We start from the raw sequence: 17,169 nt of genomic DNA on the forward strand, positions 1-17,169 counted from the left end.
AGAGTACTTTTTTGCTAAGAGAAGCAGCACTATGCTCCAACAATCCCACCAAAAAGAAGAAGGCAGAGAAAGAATGTCACAGTAGAATAGAAATATGTATTGGGTGTAAAATTAGTGCCCAATTCTTACACTCGCAAAGTCAATAAGGGAAAACATGGTTCTACTCACTTACTCACCAAAGCCTTGTACCTGTTGGAATGTTTGAAGCCCCTTTAGGTTGAAAAACAAAATGTTCTTCTATGTTTAATTTACCAGCTTACACATGTGCTTAAGCAGTCTGAATTATGCCACTTTAGACAATCTGTATTTCAAAAGAAAAAGGAATACAGTCAACTATTTTAATGATCAAAATGTCCTTTTACCAGCAAAAAAAAAACAAGCTGACCCAAGAGTGAGCCCTTGTCTGATTAACTGTCAGCACCTACCTCAAAGACCCACAATCGGTTAACAGATTCCTTCACTCTTGGGATAAATGTGGCACTGGGCAACACTGCCATGTCAAGGTCTGCAGCTAATTAGCAGTACACATGGCTACAAAAAAAAGGAGGGTGTAATGTGACAGCATTTGCAGCAACAGATTGTGTAATATCTTACTTTAGCCTTGTGTGTTTGTGTGTTTTCATAAATAACCTAAAATCCTTTTGCATGTGTGAAGGGTTTAAAAATCCCTTTTATGAGAAACTAATTTATTCTGTACATGTGGCAAAAAATAACAAGTAAATGAACATATCTCAGTTACAGTTTTTGTTTTGGTTGCAGTGTGGGCAGATTGCTACAACAGGGACGGTTTGTTTTGTCAGAGCTTTTAGCGGGACGATTTTATGAAGCAGCTCTGGTGCCATAATTAAGATTTTAACAATTATCAAGTCAGACGTTACCTAATGAGCCCAATTATGCTTTTTTTCCCTCCATTTTTGTCAAGAGTGTATTAAAAGTCCTGATACAGATCAGCTTTGCTGAAGGCTCCTCTGTGAGCACAGTCACATTAAAAAGATTTCTCTAAAAGCTCTGGCGCCTGCAATCTTTTTTTTCTTTTCTTTTACTGGTATATTAAAAACCCACTCTGATCATCTTTTAGTCTATTTTAAGAGCGTTCCCAGTGGTCTTTTTATTATCATTATGCCGTTTTTAGCCAAAAAAAAAAGAAGTAATTTCCTACAAGACATAGGACAGGGGTGTTCATATAATCTTTAAATTGAGGTTAAGGGTGTATTAAGACTGGAAAAGTCAGTTGGTCCGGACTCAGTCTGCTTTATTTTGTTCACTTAGTCAAACTTTATATTTTACTGATCAATTTTGAACGTCTGTATCTGTGCAACACTTTTTATTTGCTACTTTAGTACAGCGGAGGCATGGTGCAAGGCGGTTACTGAGGAGACTGTGAAGGTACATGGATAACTGTTTATGACATATAGATTTTGGGGAAAACACTGTGAGAAGCAATGTGTATCACGTTCAAAGTTGTTTTAATGAGCCTGAATTCATTCAACCACATTTCAATGAGTTGCTGTGCGTTGCTCCATGTTTGTCCGTGGCTCTTGGTTGTTTCCTTCATTGGCAGTTGTTAAGTCCAGTTGTTCTGCTCTGAGAACGGAGTCTGTTCAGACCGAGACAAACTCAGAACGAACCGGAGCTCAGTACGATTGGAATCGAACTGTGACCAGCTGGGTTCAAGAGTGGTTCCTGGTCCCAGACCAGGGTCCACTTTGGTTCACTTTAAGTGATATTCTTGTAAGGTTGGGACCATTGGCACAGAGCAACCCCAGCCCCTCTTCCCCTCCCTGTTTTTGAGTGCTCAGGGCAGGGATGTTGTTGTCAGTCCAGCATATATTCTGTCACAAATACATTCTTTTTCAAATGGCATATTTTTTCTGCTTCTGATTTACAATGATTTGACTAAAGAAATACTCAGAAATGCAATTTTGAACGTAATCTTCTTTATGTTCTCCATAATGAGCCATGTTTTTAACAGGAACATGTAAAAAACACCAAAAGGTGTATATGCAATTTTAATCAGAGTGGGTATTTAACTACTGTAGTTATTTTAGTTACAAGCATTACATTATTATTGTATCAAGGAAAACAATCACTAGATATACAATGATAACACATATTAGGGGTGGTATTTTAACAGTATTCGTTTTTTTACATCAAATAAATGTTTTAAATACACATTTTGAACTGAAAAGAAAAATAAATACGTACTTTTCTTTAAATTTCCCGTTAAAAAATACATTTCTGACATTTTCTGAAAGATACGTACGGCCAACGTCATCGCGCCCCTTACGGCTTCCCGTGACGTCACGACGCAACATTTCCAAACAATGCTCAGGAAAAAGCCACGTTGACTATCTAGTCTAGAGTGAAGAGTGGTCCTCGGTTTGAGGCAGATAGAATCAGAGATTTCTTGGTTTGAAGCCGCTTCAGGGCAGAGATCATGTCGTCCCCGCCGAAGGAGAAAGTGGAAACTAAAGGAGGACATCTCCCCGCAGGTAAGCCTCCTCAGCTGCTGCGGCTTTCAATCTTTGCACTGAACTGCAGGGCCTTTTGTGTTTCTCTGCTCCCTCACACACATTGAACACTCACATGAACGTGAATAATACGCATGCAATCATCTGACGAGCATGCGTCAGCGGTTCTAACAAATATCCGCCATCCAGGTAGCCTTTTTCCTGAGCTTGTCACGTTTTTTCTCTCAGTAGTTTCACGTCTCCCCGTCGTACTTCCTGATTCTCTTTCTCCGCGTTTTTGCAGACCGGTTCCATGGAGAGATTGGAGATAGGTGCGTTTCGATGTTTACTTTTTCTTTATTCGCATTGTTGTAACGAATAGCAGCAACAGCAGGGTGGCGATGACGTGGGCGATCCGTAAAAAAACAGTAAAAACGCAGACGTGGACAAGAAGAGGGAAGCATGGCAGCAGTGGGCCGCAGCTGAGAGATAAACGTGTCCCTCCCGCATAACCTGTGATCACGAGAGGCCAATTCACTCTGCTGTCCTGCAGAGAGCTTATAGTTGCTTCAACCTTTAATCTAATAGTCAGATATCGTTGCTGATACATAGTATAAATACAGATCTGATCTATTCTCACACAGATTTTTTTACTTCAACACTCACTTCAATGAAAATTGTGCTTTAACATGTTCTTTGTGGTATTTTTCTTATGATGTAGGACACATATAAAGGAAAATTAACTTTAAAATGCATGTCTGACTATTTCCTCATTCAGATCATTGTGAATCAGGATCAGACAGAAAAAAAGCCTTTGGAAGAAGTGACATAGGTGCTACAATCTGTGCGCCACAAGCTCCATTCTGATGCATCTGCTAGTCGACTGCTAGATCTGTGCACGTCTTTGTTTTCCTCATTCAAACTGCCACCTGGCTCAAAACTGCAAGGCTGGAGAGCTCCAATATTGCTCGCCATTTTTGTTGCACTAGTAATGTCAGCTTGGAGTTGTAACGGGTTGTAAGCTAGCAGGACAGAGTGTAAACAAAGGGATGATGGGAAGTGAGGCGTTCTCTGTCCCAACAGTTCCGCCCACAACTCGGAGACAAATATCTAATGAACTCGTGCTGCTCTGCAGAAACTATCCCCTACAAGACAACACTGTTTTTATTTATTTAGTTAGTGGCTAAAAGCAGCATAATCAGAACTAAAGGACAACTGGGAACGCTTTATCAAAACAGGATTAGAGTGGGACTTTAAAATAATAATCAGATGTACTTTGGTGATACAGTAAACAGTGGTTTTTATAATTGGCTGAATAAATCCCTTTTTTAGTTCTTGTAGGTTTTGGTCAATTTGATCTATGATTTCTGCTTCAGAACTTTTTTTTTTTTTTACTGATGACGTTTGTGTTTCCATGGTGACGTATTCATGCCACCATAAACATTAAAAACATAAATATATGAGAATTCAAAAAGGTATGACAATTGTTGTAAATACGACAATAGTCGTTGGAAAAAGTCAAAATTTGACAAGAATAAACTCGGAATTATAAAAAAAAAATAGTCAGTATGGACTTTTTACTAGTATAAAGACATTGAAAAGAAATTGATGGAAACAGGGCCTCTTCAGGAGAAAATTCTTGACCCACAAGGAGTGGATGTCCGGCGATCGTTCTGTTTACGACTTCGTCGGCAGTATAGTTGGAGATGGATATCTACGATAAACTAAGGTCTTATGGCATCCCCATAAATGCCTGCATTAATGAAGTCTGCACAAAATGTGGCTGCAGTTTTACACAACCAGCTTTATTTTCAAAAAGTATAGTTTCTTTCTTTGTAAAATTACGATTTGTTTTCCCTCATTTCACAACATAAGTCTTGTAAATGTTTGCCGTTTTTCTTGTATGACTTGATTCTCCTACATTGCTTTTATTTAGCTAAGTTGGCGCTAATATTTTATTTGAGGGTTTGTCTCACAGAATTAATAAAGTTCATCCTTATCCTGTACCCCACTGTTGAAATGAATGTGCATCCCTTTGTTGTTGCAGTTAAGGCAGGAGGTATGAGGATAGTGCAGAAACACCAGGCGCCTCCTCCCGTCGAACCTCCGCAGAAAGATGAGGATGAGGAGGAGTACGTCAGCACCAGGTAACCCTCCAACAATGTAATCCTGTCTGTGAATTTACGCCCAAATAAAAATGACCTTATTCCGCTTGCTTACAGAGGGGAGGTTGCCTAGATGTCTTTTATTTATTTATTTATTTTTTACTAATTGAAAGTTAGAGCTGGACGATATGAGGAAAACTGGCGATATTAGTGATCAATATTGCGATATAACTTGCGATACATGAACAGATAGCAAAAACAACTAAAAAAAAAATAATTTCCCTTTCACTGCAGGTTAATTTAAATAATAGTTAACATAACTTAAATTATGCTCCAAATGAAACTAGTCTACATGGGAGGCGAGCATCTTAACGTAAAAGGGCTTTTCCGATTGGTCAAATGCATAAATGGATTTATTTAATTCTTTAATACTTCAAGCTGCCATAAGATTGTTTTAAAGTTACCATTTATTGCGATTTTTGCCGTCTTTTGAGATATGCATATTACACAGGTTGATATCGCAATAACAATTAATTTGCTATTTATTATGCAGGCCTATTAGAAGTATAATATCTAAGTAAAATCTAATCTAAGCTCATGTGGAGGAGTATGTTTTCATTGCTGTGTCACGGATATTGTCTGGATGAGAACTTGACTGAGTCAAGTGTGATGTCACCCAGAGAGAAGGGCTTACTTCCTGGCTGCTCCCACATAATGAAGTCAATTCAGTCGCCATTTTTCTAAGACATAGATGCTGCCATGTTGGAGCCAGATGAGTAGTGAGTGGTATGGGTTTGTCTGAGTCAACATTTCTATGGCAACCACTCTCACCAATCATCTTGTTGGAAGTCCACACCCTACCGCTCGAAAGTAGGCTGGGGAGATTCGTCTTAAATCTTCATCGTATGCCAGAATGGTCATTCTGACAAATTACTGACTAAGTAATAGCTGTTTATTTCTCAGTAGAACAAGTCTATGGCATTTTGGCTTCCTGGAACCAGCAGGTACTTCCTGTTTGGAACCTTGTTTGGGGTCACTCAATCCAGTTCTCTCATACAGTCAAGGGTGATGGGCTCATTGTTCTTGTGATCAGTCATGGGTTCACTATGTGAGAGTTGCAGACATTTTTGTGCCTTGGCTTTTTTCTAAAAACAACAGAATCTGATTGAAAAAGTTAGTCTTAAACTTGGACTCTGCATAAAAAGTCAAAGGACTGCATGAAAACATTTAAAATATGTTATGAACGAAGAAAAGATGGGAAGACGGGGTTCAAGTTGCACAGATTTAAAAATTGGGTGGCAAAAAGAAAAAACTAAGACAAAAAAATTATTTTTTACATCATGTTTATTTATTTTGATGATTAAATTAGCCGCAGCTCTATGTTTTTATGATTATCTCTAGAAACCTCAATCTGACGGTTTACATTCTCTTCATTCTATCATTGTTCTGACACTAATATGTTCCACCTTATTGCTGGAATCCATGGTTGGTCACTCTTTTCTTTCAAAGGTGCCTTGTTGCGAGTTGCTTCTATTTTCAGTGTGTGTTTGTGTGTGTAGATGTGTGCCTCTGCTCCCTCCTGCCCACTCCATATTAATGACAACCTGTCAGCTATATGCATATTTGTAGAGGTGCTACATTTGTGTCACATATCAGTGTTTGCATGCAAATTAATGAGATATGAGAAATGGAGAGTGACATGTTCCACACCGCAGTGAACATGGCACAGAAAAATTACAGCCTGACAGGAAATCTTCTGCAACTGCACTGCAGTGAGCCAGCATTCCTGATCGGACATCAAATTAGTTTTTTCCCCATTCATCCTTATTGCTTTTATAGATGTCTTGCAGTCTAAAGTGGGGATAGAGCCAATACATGACATGGCAGCTTTTCTTTTTTCTTTTTGTTAAACTGTCCTTTGTGTGTGGATGATAGAGACATCTATATCAAGCATGATGTTGATTGGGTGAGAGCGCGAAGGTAGTTTGCTGAGCTAGCTTCCAACATTTGAATGTCCTGTGAGATAAAGTAGTGGATAGAAGAAGCTGCACATCTGGAAAACTAGTTCAAGACTGGACTCTACACAAGTTTATTTTTGCATTTAGTCTTTATTGTTTAATTATTTCCATCCAAGTATTAATTCAATCGTATTCATTTCCTATTACTTTATGCATATTGTTTTAATATTTCATTTTTTAATATTTACTTTGAAGTTTTTTGCCTTTCTGATCTGCCTTTGAATAACTGCTATATTTTAAAGTTAATTAAGGGTTAATATAAGTACTTACCTACAAAAAAACATCACAGAAGATTCATTGTTTTAAAGGGTTGAGAACCAGATATAAGTGATATTTGTGTCACTAAACACATGTATGGACTGGATACTATCTGAGAGTGATATTTTTAATACTTAAAAGAAATATGCTAGAACTTACAACTTGTTTAAAATACTGCGCCTTTACATTTAATCAATGTTGTCATAGATCATTGTTATTTGTTACATTTTCTCAGCTGTAAATGTAAATGTGCATCATTTTTCACCTATTTACGAAAACATAACTATAATTTATACCTCACCCAGTGTTAAAATTTCCGTTTTGCATTTTTTATTGCAAAATAATTTCTTTTAAAGCTAACAGTCCAAGAATAAACATCACTGCATGAGGGGGGGAAAAATATCACGCTTCATTTGGCTCTCTGTGCTTCTCCTGGCTTTTCTGCGAAACAACATATTTAGCTTCTCTGTTTTATTTTTATCAGAAACTAACTACATGGGAGTCAGCAGTCGGGGAGACTTGCTCACACACTCTGTCTGCTCCACTTCTGTCTCGCTGATGGACGTCTTGCAGGGGTTATTGAGTGGATGCTGCATTAAGCACAGGTGGCAAAGTGTTGCCGTCAGAAAGGGAATCTCCTGGCGTGGCCAATCTCGCTGAAATCAACAAATGCATTGAAGAGGGAGCGATAGGTGGGCAGGGGATTATGCTGAGTGGGAGACGGTAAGGATAGTGGAGGAAACTGCTGGTCTCGTGGGAATATGGTGATATGAAAACGCACTGAGCAAATAGAAATGCACCAGAGGCAGCTTTCAGCTGAATTTGTAGCTAAAATACCTCCAAATCTTTAGATGTTCCTTCTAACAGGTAAGAGAACAAGTTTGAGATGTGTAAAAGCCTGTTTATGTGGTTTGGAAGGGGAGCAGGTGGTGCTGTGTGAGCGCTGGACTAAATGGACGGAGCACGGGGCTGAAATGTGCAATGCCCCGACAGCTCATAGTGGAAAAAGTTGCAAAGGACGGAGAGGAATAGAGAGAGACGAAAGAGGGAAAGAAGACAGACAACGGGCATCTGTTTCCACGGCAACCACCACCTCGCCCACGGCAACAAACTTCCTGTGCTGCTGAAGCAGGGAGGGGTGGGTGGGGTTGCCAAATCGGCGGTGTCAAAGCTTGCGACGGGAACAAAAGCAAATGGACTCGTGCTCATTTCACAGCTTTATTAGTTTTGATTTGCTCCTCATGTCTTTTCTCGTCTCTATTCCTTTTTCTTCCCCCCCCCCTCCCTTCTTTCTTGTTACCCTGTCCCCTCCTGATGGCACAAAAGCGACTGTTGAAGGCTGTGCAGATCGCTGCTGCCCCCTACAGACTTCCTCCATCTTTGAAGGCTCCTCCCGGTTTCACAAAACCTCCTCTTCCTCAGTGTTCTTCCACTTGATGAGAGCTTTTGAAGGCTGAGTATTTCTGCTCGTACAGACTTTTCCGTTTTTTAATCAAGGAAGGCTCTCGTGTGTGGCTTTCCTGTGATGTATTCCTTCACTATTTACATTGTTTTTCAGTCTATCATGGGTCTTGAAGGACTCAACACCTCATAGCCCTTGCTGTCTCAGTTTCTGGCACTTGCATCCCTCCACGCAGCTTGACATGGCACAGAAAGGGAGCTGTTGGTTTTGCATGTCTGTACATCAGTATTCAGGAACATCACATCTCTTTGATGATGTTTTGCCCCCATTTTTAATTATTTCCCCCAAACATCTTAGTGCGTTATAAGTCATTCACTTTCCTTGCTGGGTATTTATTTGAATAAGAAAACTATTGAGGTGCAAACAAAAGCCTTTTTCCCATTAACAAAATTGGCAAAAAGAAGTGCTTTCAACTCCAGTGAGTCCAGACATGATCTGTGAAAACTCAAAAAGAAGTTTAGAGAATTGAAATATGTGCGCTGGCGGGTTTCCATGGATGTTTAATTCCTAAAGTAAGTGGCAAATGCTTAAAATGTATTCCAAGAAGGATTTGGTAAAATGCTGAACATTGTAGTTGTTGTTTTTGTGTGTGTGTTGAGTTTTTAACATGCTCTTGTGGTATTTTTCTCATGATGGAGGATATAGATAAAGAAAATTAAGCTTAAAATGGGATTTTTGAGTGTTTCTTTATGCAAATCCTTGTGAATCAGGAGCAGGTGCCGTAGAAAAAAATTCCGTAGAAGCTGTACGGCATGCCACAAGCTCCCTGCTCTGCTCCATTCTGATGCATCCACGTGTGGACAAATACGGCATAATCATAATTAAAGGACCTCTAGGAACACTTTCACAATAGTTTAAAAGGTGATGGGGGTGGGACTTTAAGGATTATGTCAGTATTTGAAACTCTTCTCTTCATATTTGTGCTGCTAAGGCGCTCAGGCCTTGACTTGAATGTGCTCTGCTGCTAAAATGTCTTTGAGTAGAGTCTTGAAGGTGGATAACGGTACTCATTTGCGGGGGTGATGCTGCTGTACAGTAAGACGGCCCTCGTTTTTCATGCCAAGGTCGATATTTACTTCAGGCTCGGCATTATTCCTCCTCATCCTTTCCTCCACCTCCTTCACTTTGTCCTGAATGTGAGTAAGTGCTCGCTTCCCTCTCTCCTTCACCCTCTTTCCTCTTTTCTAACGAGACTCTTATTATATATTTGGCTTTCTCGTTTCCCTGCCGTCCCCTCCTCCCTTGACAATCCTTTACTTGTAGTATCCCCCTCTCTTCTCTCTGAGCTCTTCTCGACCTCCACCTAAAACAGTCTCGTTCTTCATCATCATCCGTCTTCATAATACTCATTTTCTCTGATAGCTTTGGTTTAGTCCAGGCCGCCCTACAGTCCCCACCCAGACACAATGAGTGCCGAGGGTTTTTGCCAGAATGAATGGGAGCTATTTAAGCTGCTGGCAGCTCCATCCAGTGTGTGGGAGTTGGGGTGCTGCTTCGGCTACATAGGATGTCCATATTTTTACATAGTGTCACAAACTACTGTTTCTGCTGTTTCTACGTCGATAACCGTGTCCTTTTCTGCGGATTCTGATCGCATATGCCAACTCAACCAACCGAGATTTTCTGTTTCATTTTCAGCCCGCCGAAGGCCCCTGTGATTGTTTCTGGAGTGGTCACAAAGGTAAGAAAGCCACTCTCACGCAGACCACGAGGAGGGTTGAAATAGGCGTCATTAGGTAGTTTGGATTTGCGACTCCAGCTCTGCAGGGAACAGCGGCGACTCTGAGCTCATGAAGATGGAAGGAGAGTTGGTGGGATAATAAGGGCCATGGGGGGAAGTTGGTATATTACTAAACCATTTAACTGTTCGGTTGTATGAAATAAATAATTAAAAAGGAACTAGAGCCAGGTCAGTTCACTAAGTAACCACTAGAAGCTCATTATCCACTCCAATGTAAAATTGTCCAACTTAACAGACATAATTTCATTCAGTCTGGTTTCAAAAACCTTTCTGCTAAGATATTTTTATAATTGTTTCGTGGTAAATGCTTTTTTTTTTGCTTTATTGTTTTAACCTAATATATGTCTTCAATGTCAAGCACCTTGACAGCCTGTTATTGAAAGGTACTCTACAAACAAATTGATTAAGTTTGAACAAATAATTGTTAAAGCAGCCTTACTGAGCATGCTCCTAGATATGTCAAGTTTCTTTTTCCCTCTTATTTACTTTAATTTTTTGATCTAAAATACCTAGGCATGAATGCAAGTGTGTATGGTTGTGGCCCTGCGTCAGACTGGTGACCTGTCCAGTGTGTACCCTGCCTTCACCAACAAGTGGTCAGGATAGGCTCCGGCAGCCCCATGACCCCGAAAGGGACAAAAACGGGATTAGAGGATGAATGAATGGATCTCAAAGAAAAAAAAATCTTCAGTAAAATACAAGATCACAAAACGATTAGAACTTTTTGTTTTAATGGTTGAACCATTGATTGTGTATGAGAACTGGACTGAGTGAGTGTGATCACCCATAGAAAATGACTTGCTTACAGTTTCAGGGAAAAGTAGTCAATTCAGTCGCCATTTTCTTTGCTTTTCAAACGCCCACTCATTGGAGCCAGATGTCGGTAAGCAGTGATTGGTCCAAATCATGGCTGAGTCAACATTTCTATGGCAACCACACTCGCCAGTCAGGAGTGAGCTTGTTGGAAGCCCACACTTGGAGAATCTGTCAAACATTACAAACTTTCAACTTTTGAGGGTTTTTTTTCTCAATACAAATCTATGGGATTTTGACTTTTTGGAACCAGACGGTACTTCTTATTGAGAACGCGAGACCAGTCAGTCATGTGACCACACATGTCTTTTTTTCATTAGATATTATCAGTCTCCTAAGGTCAAATATGCTAAGTTAATGTAATATTTAGATCCAAAATTCATAAATGAATAATTTTGCAGCATTAGAACTGAGCAGATGTACAACTGAGCACAGCTGTACATCTATATACTTAAAAAAAAAGTAATACAAAAACATAATATATATACCTATAAAATCATCAGTTTATTTATCTCATGTGTGCATTTATCCTGCTGTTTCAAATAATAACCCAAAAACTGATTAATCTCCTTTTTGGTTATAACCTGGACTGCTTGATGCCTTTCTTCTTTATTTATTTTTTTTTGTGTATGTGTCAGACCTGGCAGATTTTTGGGGGAAGATTGTGGAGATGTGAGAAGGTGGCAGGGATCCCATCTTTTCCTGTGTCCCTCCTCTAGGCTTTCTCATTCGCCTTCTATCGCTGCCATCAAACCCACAGGCTAGCAACACAAAGCTTCAGAGAAGCCTTTTGATGCCAAGTGAAACACTTCAGAGTGTATTTGTGTGTGTATTTATGGTGGTTGGTGTAGATATTTTTGGGTCTTTTTTCTTTTTTTAATGACTTTAAAGCATCTCCTGATAGTGTGCGTTCTATTTTTCCTTCAGCACTCGAGTGTGATTTCGACATGTCTGTCTCGCGTCTTAAAAAAAAAAAGTGTGAAAATATTTTGGTGTGTTAATTTGTTGCGTTTCCTCTCACAACTCTGCCTGAGTTGGACAGAAATATTGTAGAGGGGAACTTTTAAATGGGACCAGGGCAGCTGTGGGTCACATCCATCCACATTCTTGGCCGTTCGTTATGGAAATGGCGTGCACACGCTGTAAACATAACACGCCCACCTCCACACAAATGCTGGAAAACTACAAGCAGCACAAACAGAGCAGGGATGGGTTAGGAGTAAAGTTCAGCAGGAGGCTTGTAGAGGATTCTGTGGGCTTTCAGAGGGGGGGTTAGGAGTGCTTTTATAACTTAATTTGGTCAAACGCCCCAACAAAATGTGAACTAAGTTAGCTTATTGCCTGTGTAAACCTTCATAGACACCAGGCTATTGATGCATGTTCAAGAATGCACGTTTAACCCATGGTGTTCACATTGTACAATGCCGTACAAGCAGGGAGGGGCTGCTGTTTACTAGCACATGTCCACCCCCTACAGTTAAAAGAAGCTTGGTGCCATAGTCAAATCGGTGCAAATCTCTGGATTTGGGCACAAAACGGAAACATTTCGGTTTATTTGTAACATCCTTGCAATAGTGGATATGGATAACAATCATGTCAGGAGAGTGGCCTTTTTTTATCTTTATTTGAAAAACAAACGCAGACGTCGTCAGGCTAATCGCCAAAGGTTCACAAGGTTGACCAAATCCATACAGCACTATCAAATCTGAATACCGAATTTATCTGGTTTCTCTGGCAATGCATGTTAAATGGCCAAACATTTTCTACGCAGAGTGTGAAAACGGTCGTAAAAAGGTGCGTCACGCATGAACTGGACAGTTTTGAACACAGAAGCCGAAAACGCGTGTTTACATAGACGTTTCATTTGAAGTGGCCGTTAAAAGCGTGTTGCCAAGGGCTTTGTGAACATAGCTCTAGTCGGATTGAAGGATAAATCAAATATAAATAGATCAGTGTTTTCCATACATCATTTCCCGTAAACTATATTGAAGCACAGTTTCTGAGGTTTAATCTGACACCCACCCACGACCCCCTGCAATGTTTCATATGGAATACTTTTGTTTTTCATAGAAAAAAGTATGTCAGGCATAAGTAGAATAAAAAGCTTTTCGAAAAATTGGGGAATAAAAAATGAATATTACATTTTCGAATCAAAAGCTCCTCATTCGCGCCATAAAAGATGACATTTTCAGATTTGATCTTTTCAGGAATGAGTTTGTTGTAAACTCACTACACTTTAAGGATTTTATAATTCTGTGTTATAACTATTGAAAGGAATTGGTTATAAAAGCTTCCATGACAACTACAAAAAGTGACAAATAGACGAATTATTCATAAAAATTAGAAAAACACTAAAGGGTCGCAAGAGTCTTCATCCAGTCTTTGTGAAAATATTTTAGGTCCTGCATTATTTTTCTAAGTAATATGGTTGTTGACCTTTTCCTTCAGATCTGTGAAACGCAGTACTTTCTGACGAATTTTAATATTAAATATCTCTGTACTCAAGTGTTTTATTTTATTATTTAATAATGTCTTAATTTGGGGAAAACTTAAACAGTCGTTTAATTTTTCTACTTTTTTCCACTGTGCTCTAATGGCGTCTAAATTTAAGTTCAAAAGGAATATGTAAAATTGGCAAAAGTGAGCAGATAAAGCAGAAGTAGGTGGTAACCTGCCGTGATTTATTTTTATTTATTGATTCATTTATTTCAAGCATTGTAGTAAAAGCAATTAAGAATTTACACATATTTATCAAACTCATTATAGAAATGTTGAAATGCATAGATTAAAAAGACAGAAAATAAAACAAAACAAAAAAGTCACTTAAATCGCTTTTTACTTAATTAAATACAGTGATCGTTAACTAAAGTTAAGTAGAGCTTGATGTATTGCTTGAAAAGGAGTGGGAAGAAGCAAACTCGTATAATCCCACCCCCCACTGAGTTAATTCATTTCATGGTTTTACAGTTTTTGTAATCCGGTTCTGATCCGATAGGTTCTTTTCAAGTAATAAAAAGATTGATTATCTTGATGGGATGTGATTGGAGGACTGATTGCAGTGCAGATACAGTAATCAGATTACATCATCTCTTTCTTTCTTTCTTTGTAGTCTTTTTTTACATTTTATTTTCGGTACCCAAGTTTGTTTTGTTTTTTTGTCCTTTTTAAACTTTTGAGTTGATGTTTCAATTAAATTTCTTTCCTTTTTAAATGTTTTATTTGGTTTTATTTTTGCCTTTAGCTGTATTTTTGAAGCTTTGTTTTCTTCTGAGAACTATAAATTAAAAGGCTGCTAATCAACGTATAATTTCATATTCATGAGGAAAATTTGATAATCTCGTAATATCTATAATTTTACAATTTGTCATCAGTGTGACGGGGTTGAGTGCATAATTATCGATTCTGTGGTCTGTTCAGGGCGATAAGGACTTCACACCGGCAGCTGCTCAGGTAGCGCACCAGAAGCCCCAGCCTAGTGTTCCTAAGCTGCCCCCTACTCAGCACATCAACCAACACATCCACCAACCGCGCAAGTGAGCCAGCCCGCCAGCAGGCAGGCTCCTCTGCTATCTCCTTCAACCAGCCTTTCCCAATGGAACACACAGGATGAAGATGCTTTCTCATCGGGCACAGATCTCTGCTAAATAATAACAGTAATTTTTGCTTGCTTGTTATGTTGAAAACTTTTTTTTTTGTTGTTGCCAGGAACCAATGAAAAATGTCAGTACGACTGTTGTAGAATATCTGCTGTTGCTGTTCTGCTGCTGTGATGCTGGAGTGCTAGTTCTACACCTTCATGGCCTCTTCTCTACAGGGATGGTTTGGCAGTTTGGTGGTCTTAAGTGGAGACGAACCTTATTAAACAGTTCTCCTTTTAGCACGTATCTGACGCTGCTGGGCGAGTGCTCACCATAGCCAACCGATCGCAATCACTCTTACAAACAGTTTAATCACTTTACAGAATTGAACTCCTTTCTTTGAAGGATTTCAGAGACCAAAAGAATGTGATTGAGAGCTAGCAGTCTTTAAAAGAAGAGTATGGATTTTGCTTCAGTTATATTACCAAGATAGAGGCATGTTAGGAATTGGAGGGACACGCCAAATACAGTAACTGACCTTAAAGCCATTATGACAAAGAAAAGCATTCCATTTTACTGTTTTTTTTACACAAAGCATTACCAGAAAATTCTTTTTTTTGTGGTAAATATTTTCATTACAGCCAAAAAAAACATCTATATCTAAGAATATAATTTTCTCAATAGAAATTCAGGTGATTCATGTAATGCCATACTTTTATTTTACCTTGACTGAACCAATAGATACACTTTCCTAGAAAAGTCCATCTGTTGTGGTGTTCAATGAGCTCAGCAGCGATGCTTCTTTGCAGTTTGTCTCATTTACCTCTCATAGATTTGAACCTGCTGAAGAGGCAACCACTGATGTGATGAAACTGGAGGCAACAACTTCCTAAACCTGTGTCTACATCAGCATTAGCCAGTACATCGGCAGGTTTTGCAGGGATGATATTATACTTTTTTGACTGAACATCACAGGAGTGCACTAGGAAATGAGCTAATCAGCTGGAATATGGAGGTAAAAATGTGAGCCTATTAAAAAAAAAAGAAGCATTTTTCATAATGAAGTGCTTGAAGAAGGTTAAACAATTTGTCTATGAAGAATATTCAGCTCAACTGATATAGGAGGACACTAAAATCCTGCTAAAGAAAACAACATATAAACATAAAAACACACTTTCTGTAGCCATCCTTCCCAAACAATCAGCTGTTGGCAACACTAATAGTTTTTTTGGAGCGTATTTTACCATGAAGGAATCATTTCTTATGTTCTTATGATTTTGTTGATTAGGGTTCGTTTTCTGTTGGTTTTCTTGAATCAATCTTTCAAAATGTAAAGAAAACATTCTGTTTATAAGTGGACTTGGGTGTGAGGTGTGGTTGTCAGTAAATAAAGATATAAATTATCTTGAAATTAACCAAGTGTTGTCTTTTGTTTAAATATTTTATCCCAATTTGGGGAAAATTACAAAAAAAAAACATCTTGGGGGAAGAAGTTTTTTTATTTCTTTTTTTAATTGAATGATGGATTGTGTCCAGTTGTTCACCTCAAGCATTTGGGCGTCCCATGCACCCCGACACTAATGGATTAGGGCTCAGCTGGCTGTCTGAAATAAAATGAGCCTCTCCCCGAGACCTGTCTGCCATTTTTTTCCCCTCAGACACACACACATTCTGTGTGCACCAGGTGTTTGGTGCATGTAATTCATTTTTTCACATGCATCTGCAACCAGGTGTTCTGTCAGCTTATGTTAGAGCAATAAAGCAGTCGCTGTGGATTTAGTGAATGCCGGCCTCGGACTGCAAGTTCAAACTTCCCATTGCAGCAAACATGACCTCATCAAGTCTGTCATCCTCTGCCGTGCTTTAGTATTCTGATTAGAAGAACACAGTTCAGTAACTTGGGAACCTAACAGGTGTTGGATTACATAACAGAATTATTATCACAATTCAAATATAGCAACAGAAAAAGCAGAATATCTGATCAAACTAATTGAAACGCTGCAGACCTCAGCTTTAGGCTTCAGAGTCTCAATTTGAAATACTAGTACTTAAAAAAGATATATAAATATGTTTAGTTAAAATTAACAAAATTTCACATTAAAAGAGAAATTCTGTGTGGAAAAAAAACCTTAAGCAAAAATAATTTGTGCTGTTAGAACAAACATACAAACAAATTCATTCATGTATAAATCTTCATTTTATATTAAATATGGAGTTTATTATTATGAATACTATTTTTAACTTGAAATTTTTGTAAGCCCATACATTTTTAACATGCAATTAATAAAGATTATTGTAATTTATTTTATATCACTTTTCCTGCTACATAAATGCTTTGCAAAATAAAATAAATAATAGGAAAAGAAATTGTAATTAAAAATAGCAATCATAATAGCACACATCCCAGCAAATCAATAAAATCAAACAAAAATAAAAATATGTGGACATGTAAGAACTACTTAAAAGCTATACTAAAAAGTACTCTTGATTTTTGTCCTATGCTACGCTCAAGAAACGCGTATTTTAACATGGCCAAAGGAATGCTTAGATTTCCTGATAAAAATCCTAAAATATAAAACACTTTTTACACCGACATGCAGATGTGTGTGTCAGTGATGTTGGAATGACATGCTGTCAAGTTTAAGTCACCCTGGACTAAAGAATGCCAGTTTGAACATTCTTGTCCTTGTCAAGCTGGAAGGTTAAATTGTATTTTAGTAGAGCAAATCACCTTGATACTAAAA

At 38.5% G+C, this 17,169-nt stretch overlaps 1 protein-coding gene across 1 annotated transcript; it reads left to right on the plus strand.

Annotated features, from left to right (window-relative positions):
- The first annotated feature begins 2,253 nt into the window (after nt 1-2,253).
- dap (death-associated protein) lies at nt 2,254-15,840 on the plus strand. Its single transcript, XM_004080981.5, has 4 exons — nt 2,254-2,492; nt 4,498-4,597; nt 9,932-9,974; nt 14,265-15,840. Exons 1-4 carry the CDS (start codon nt 2,438-2,440, stop codon nt 14,382-14,384), a joined length of 318 nt encoding a protein of 105 aa, XP_004081029.1. The 5' UTR covers nt 2,254-2,437; the 3' UTR covers nt 14,385-15,840.
- The last annotated feature ends 1,329 nt before the right edge of the window (nt 15,841-17,169 follow it).

Source organism: Oryzias latipes, chromosome 20 (genome assembly GCF_053564925.1).
Source record: "Oryzias latipes strain Hd-rR chromosome 20, Olatipes_Hd-rR_3.1".
Lineage (NCBI taxonomy): Eukaryota > Metazoa > Chordata > Actinopteri > Beloniformes > Adrianichthyidae > Oryzias > Oryzias latipes.

What these genes read in the sequence shown, in the direction of transcription:
- dap (XM_004080981.5), top strand. Translation starts at nt 2,438, where the DNA reads ATGTCGTCCCCGCCGAAGGAGAAAGTGGAAACTAAAGGAGGACATCTC. An exon ending in GAGGAGTACGTCAGCACCAG is followed by an intron (nt 4,598 to 9,931) that starts GTAACCCTCCAA and finishes TTTCATTTTCAG; the next exon opens with CCCGCCGAAGGCCCCTGTGA. An exon ending in TTTCTGGAGTGGTCACAAAG is followed by an intron (nt 9,975 to 14,264) that starts GTAAGAAAGCCA and finishes TGGTCTGTTCAG; the next exon opens with GGCGATAAGGACTTCACACC.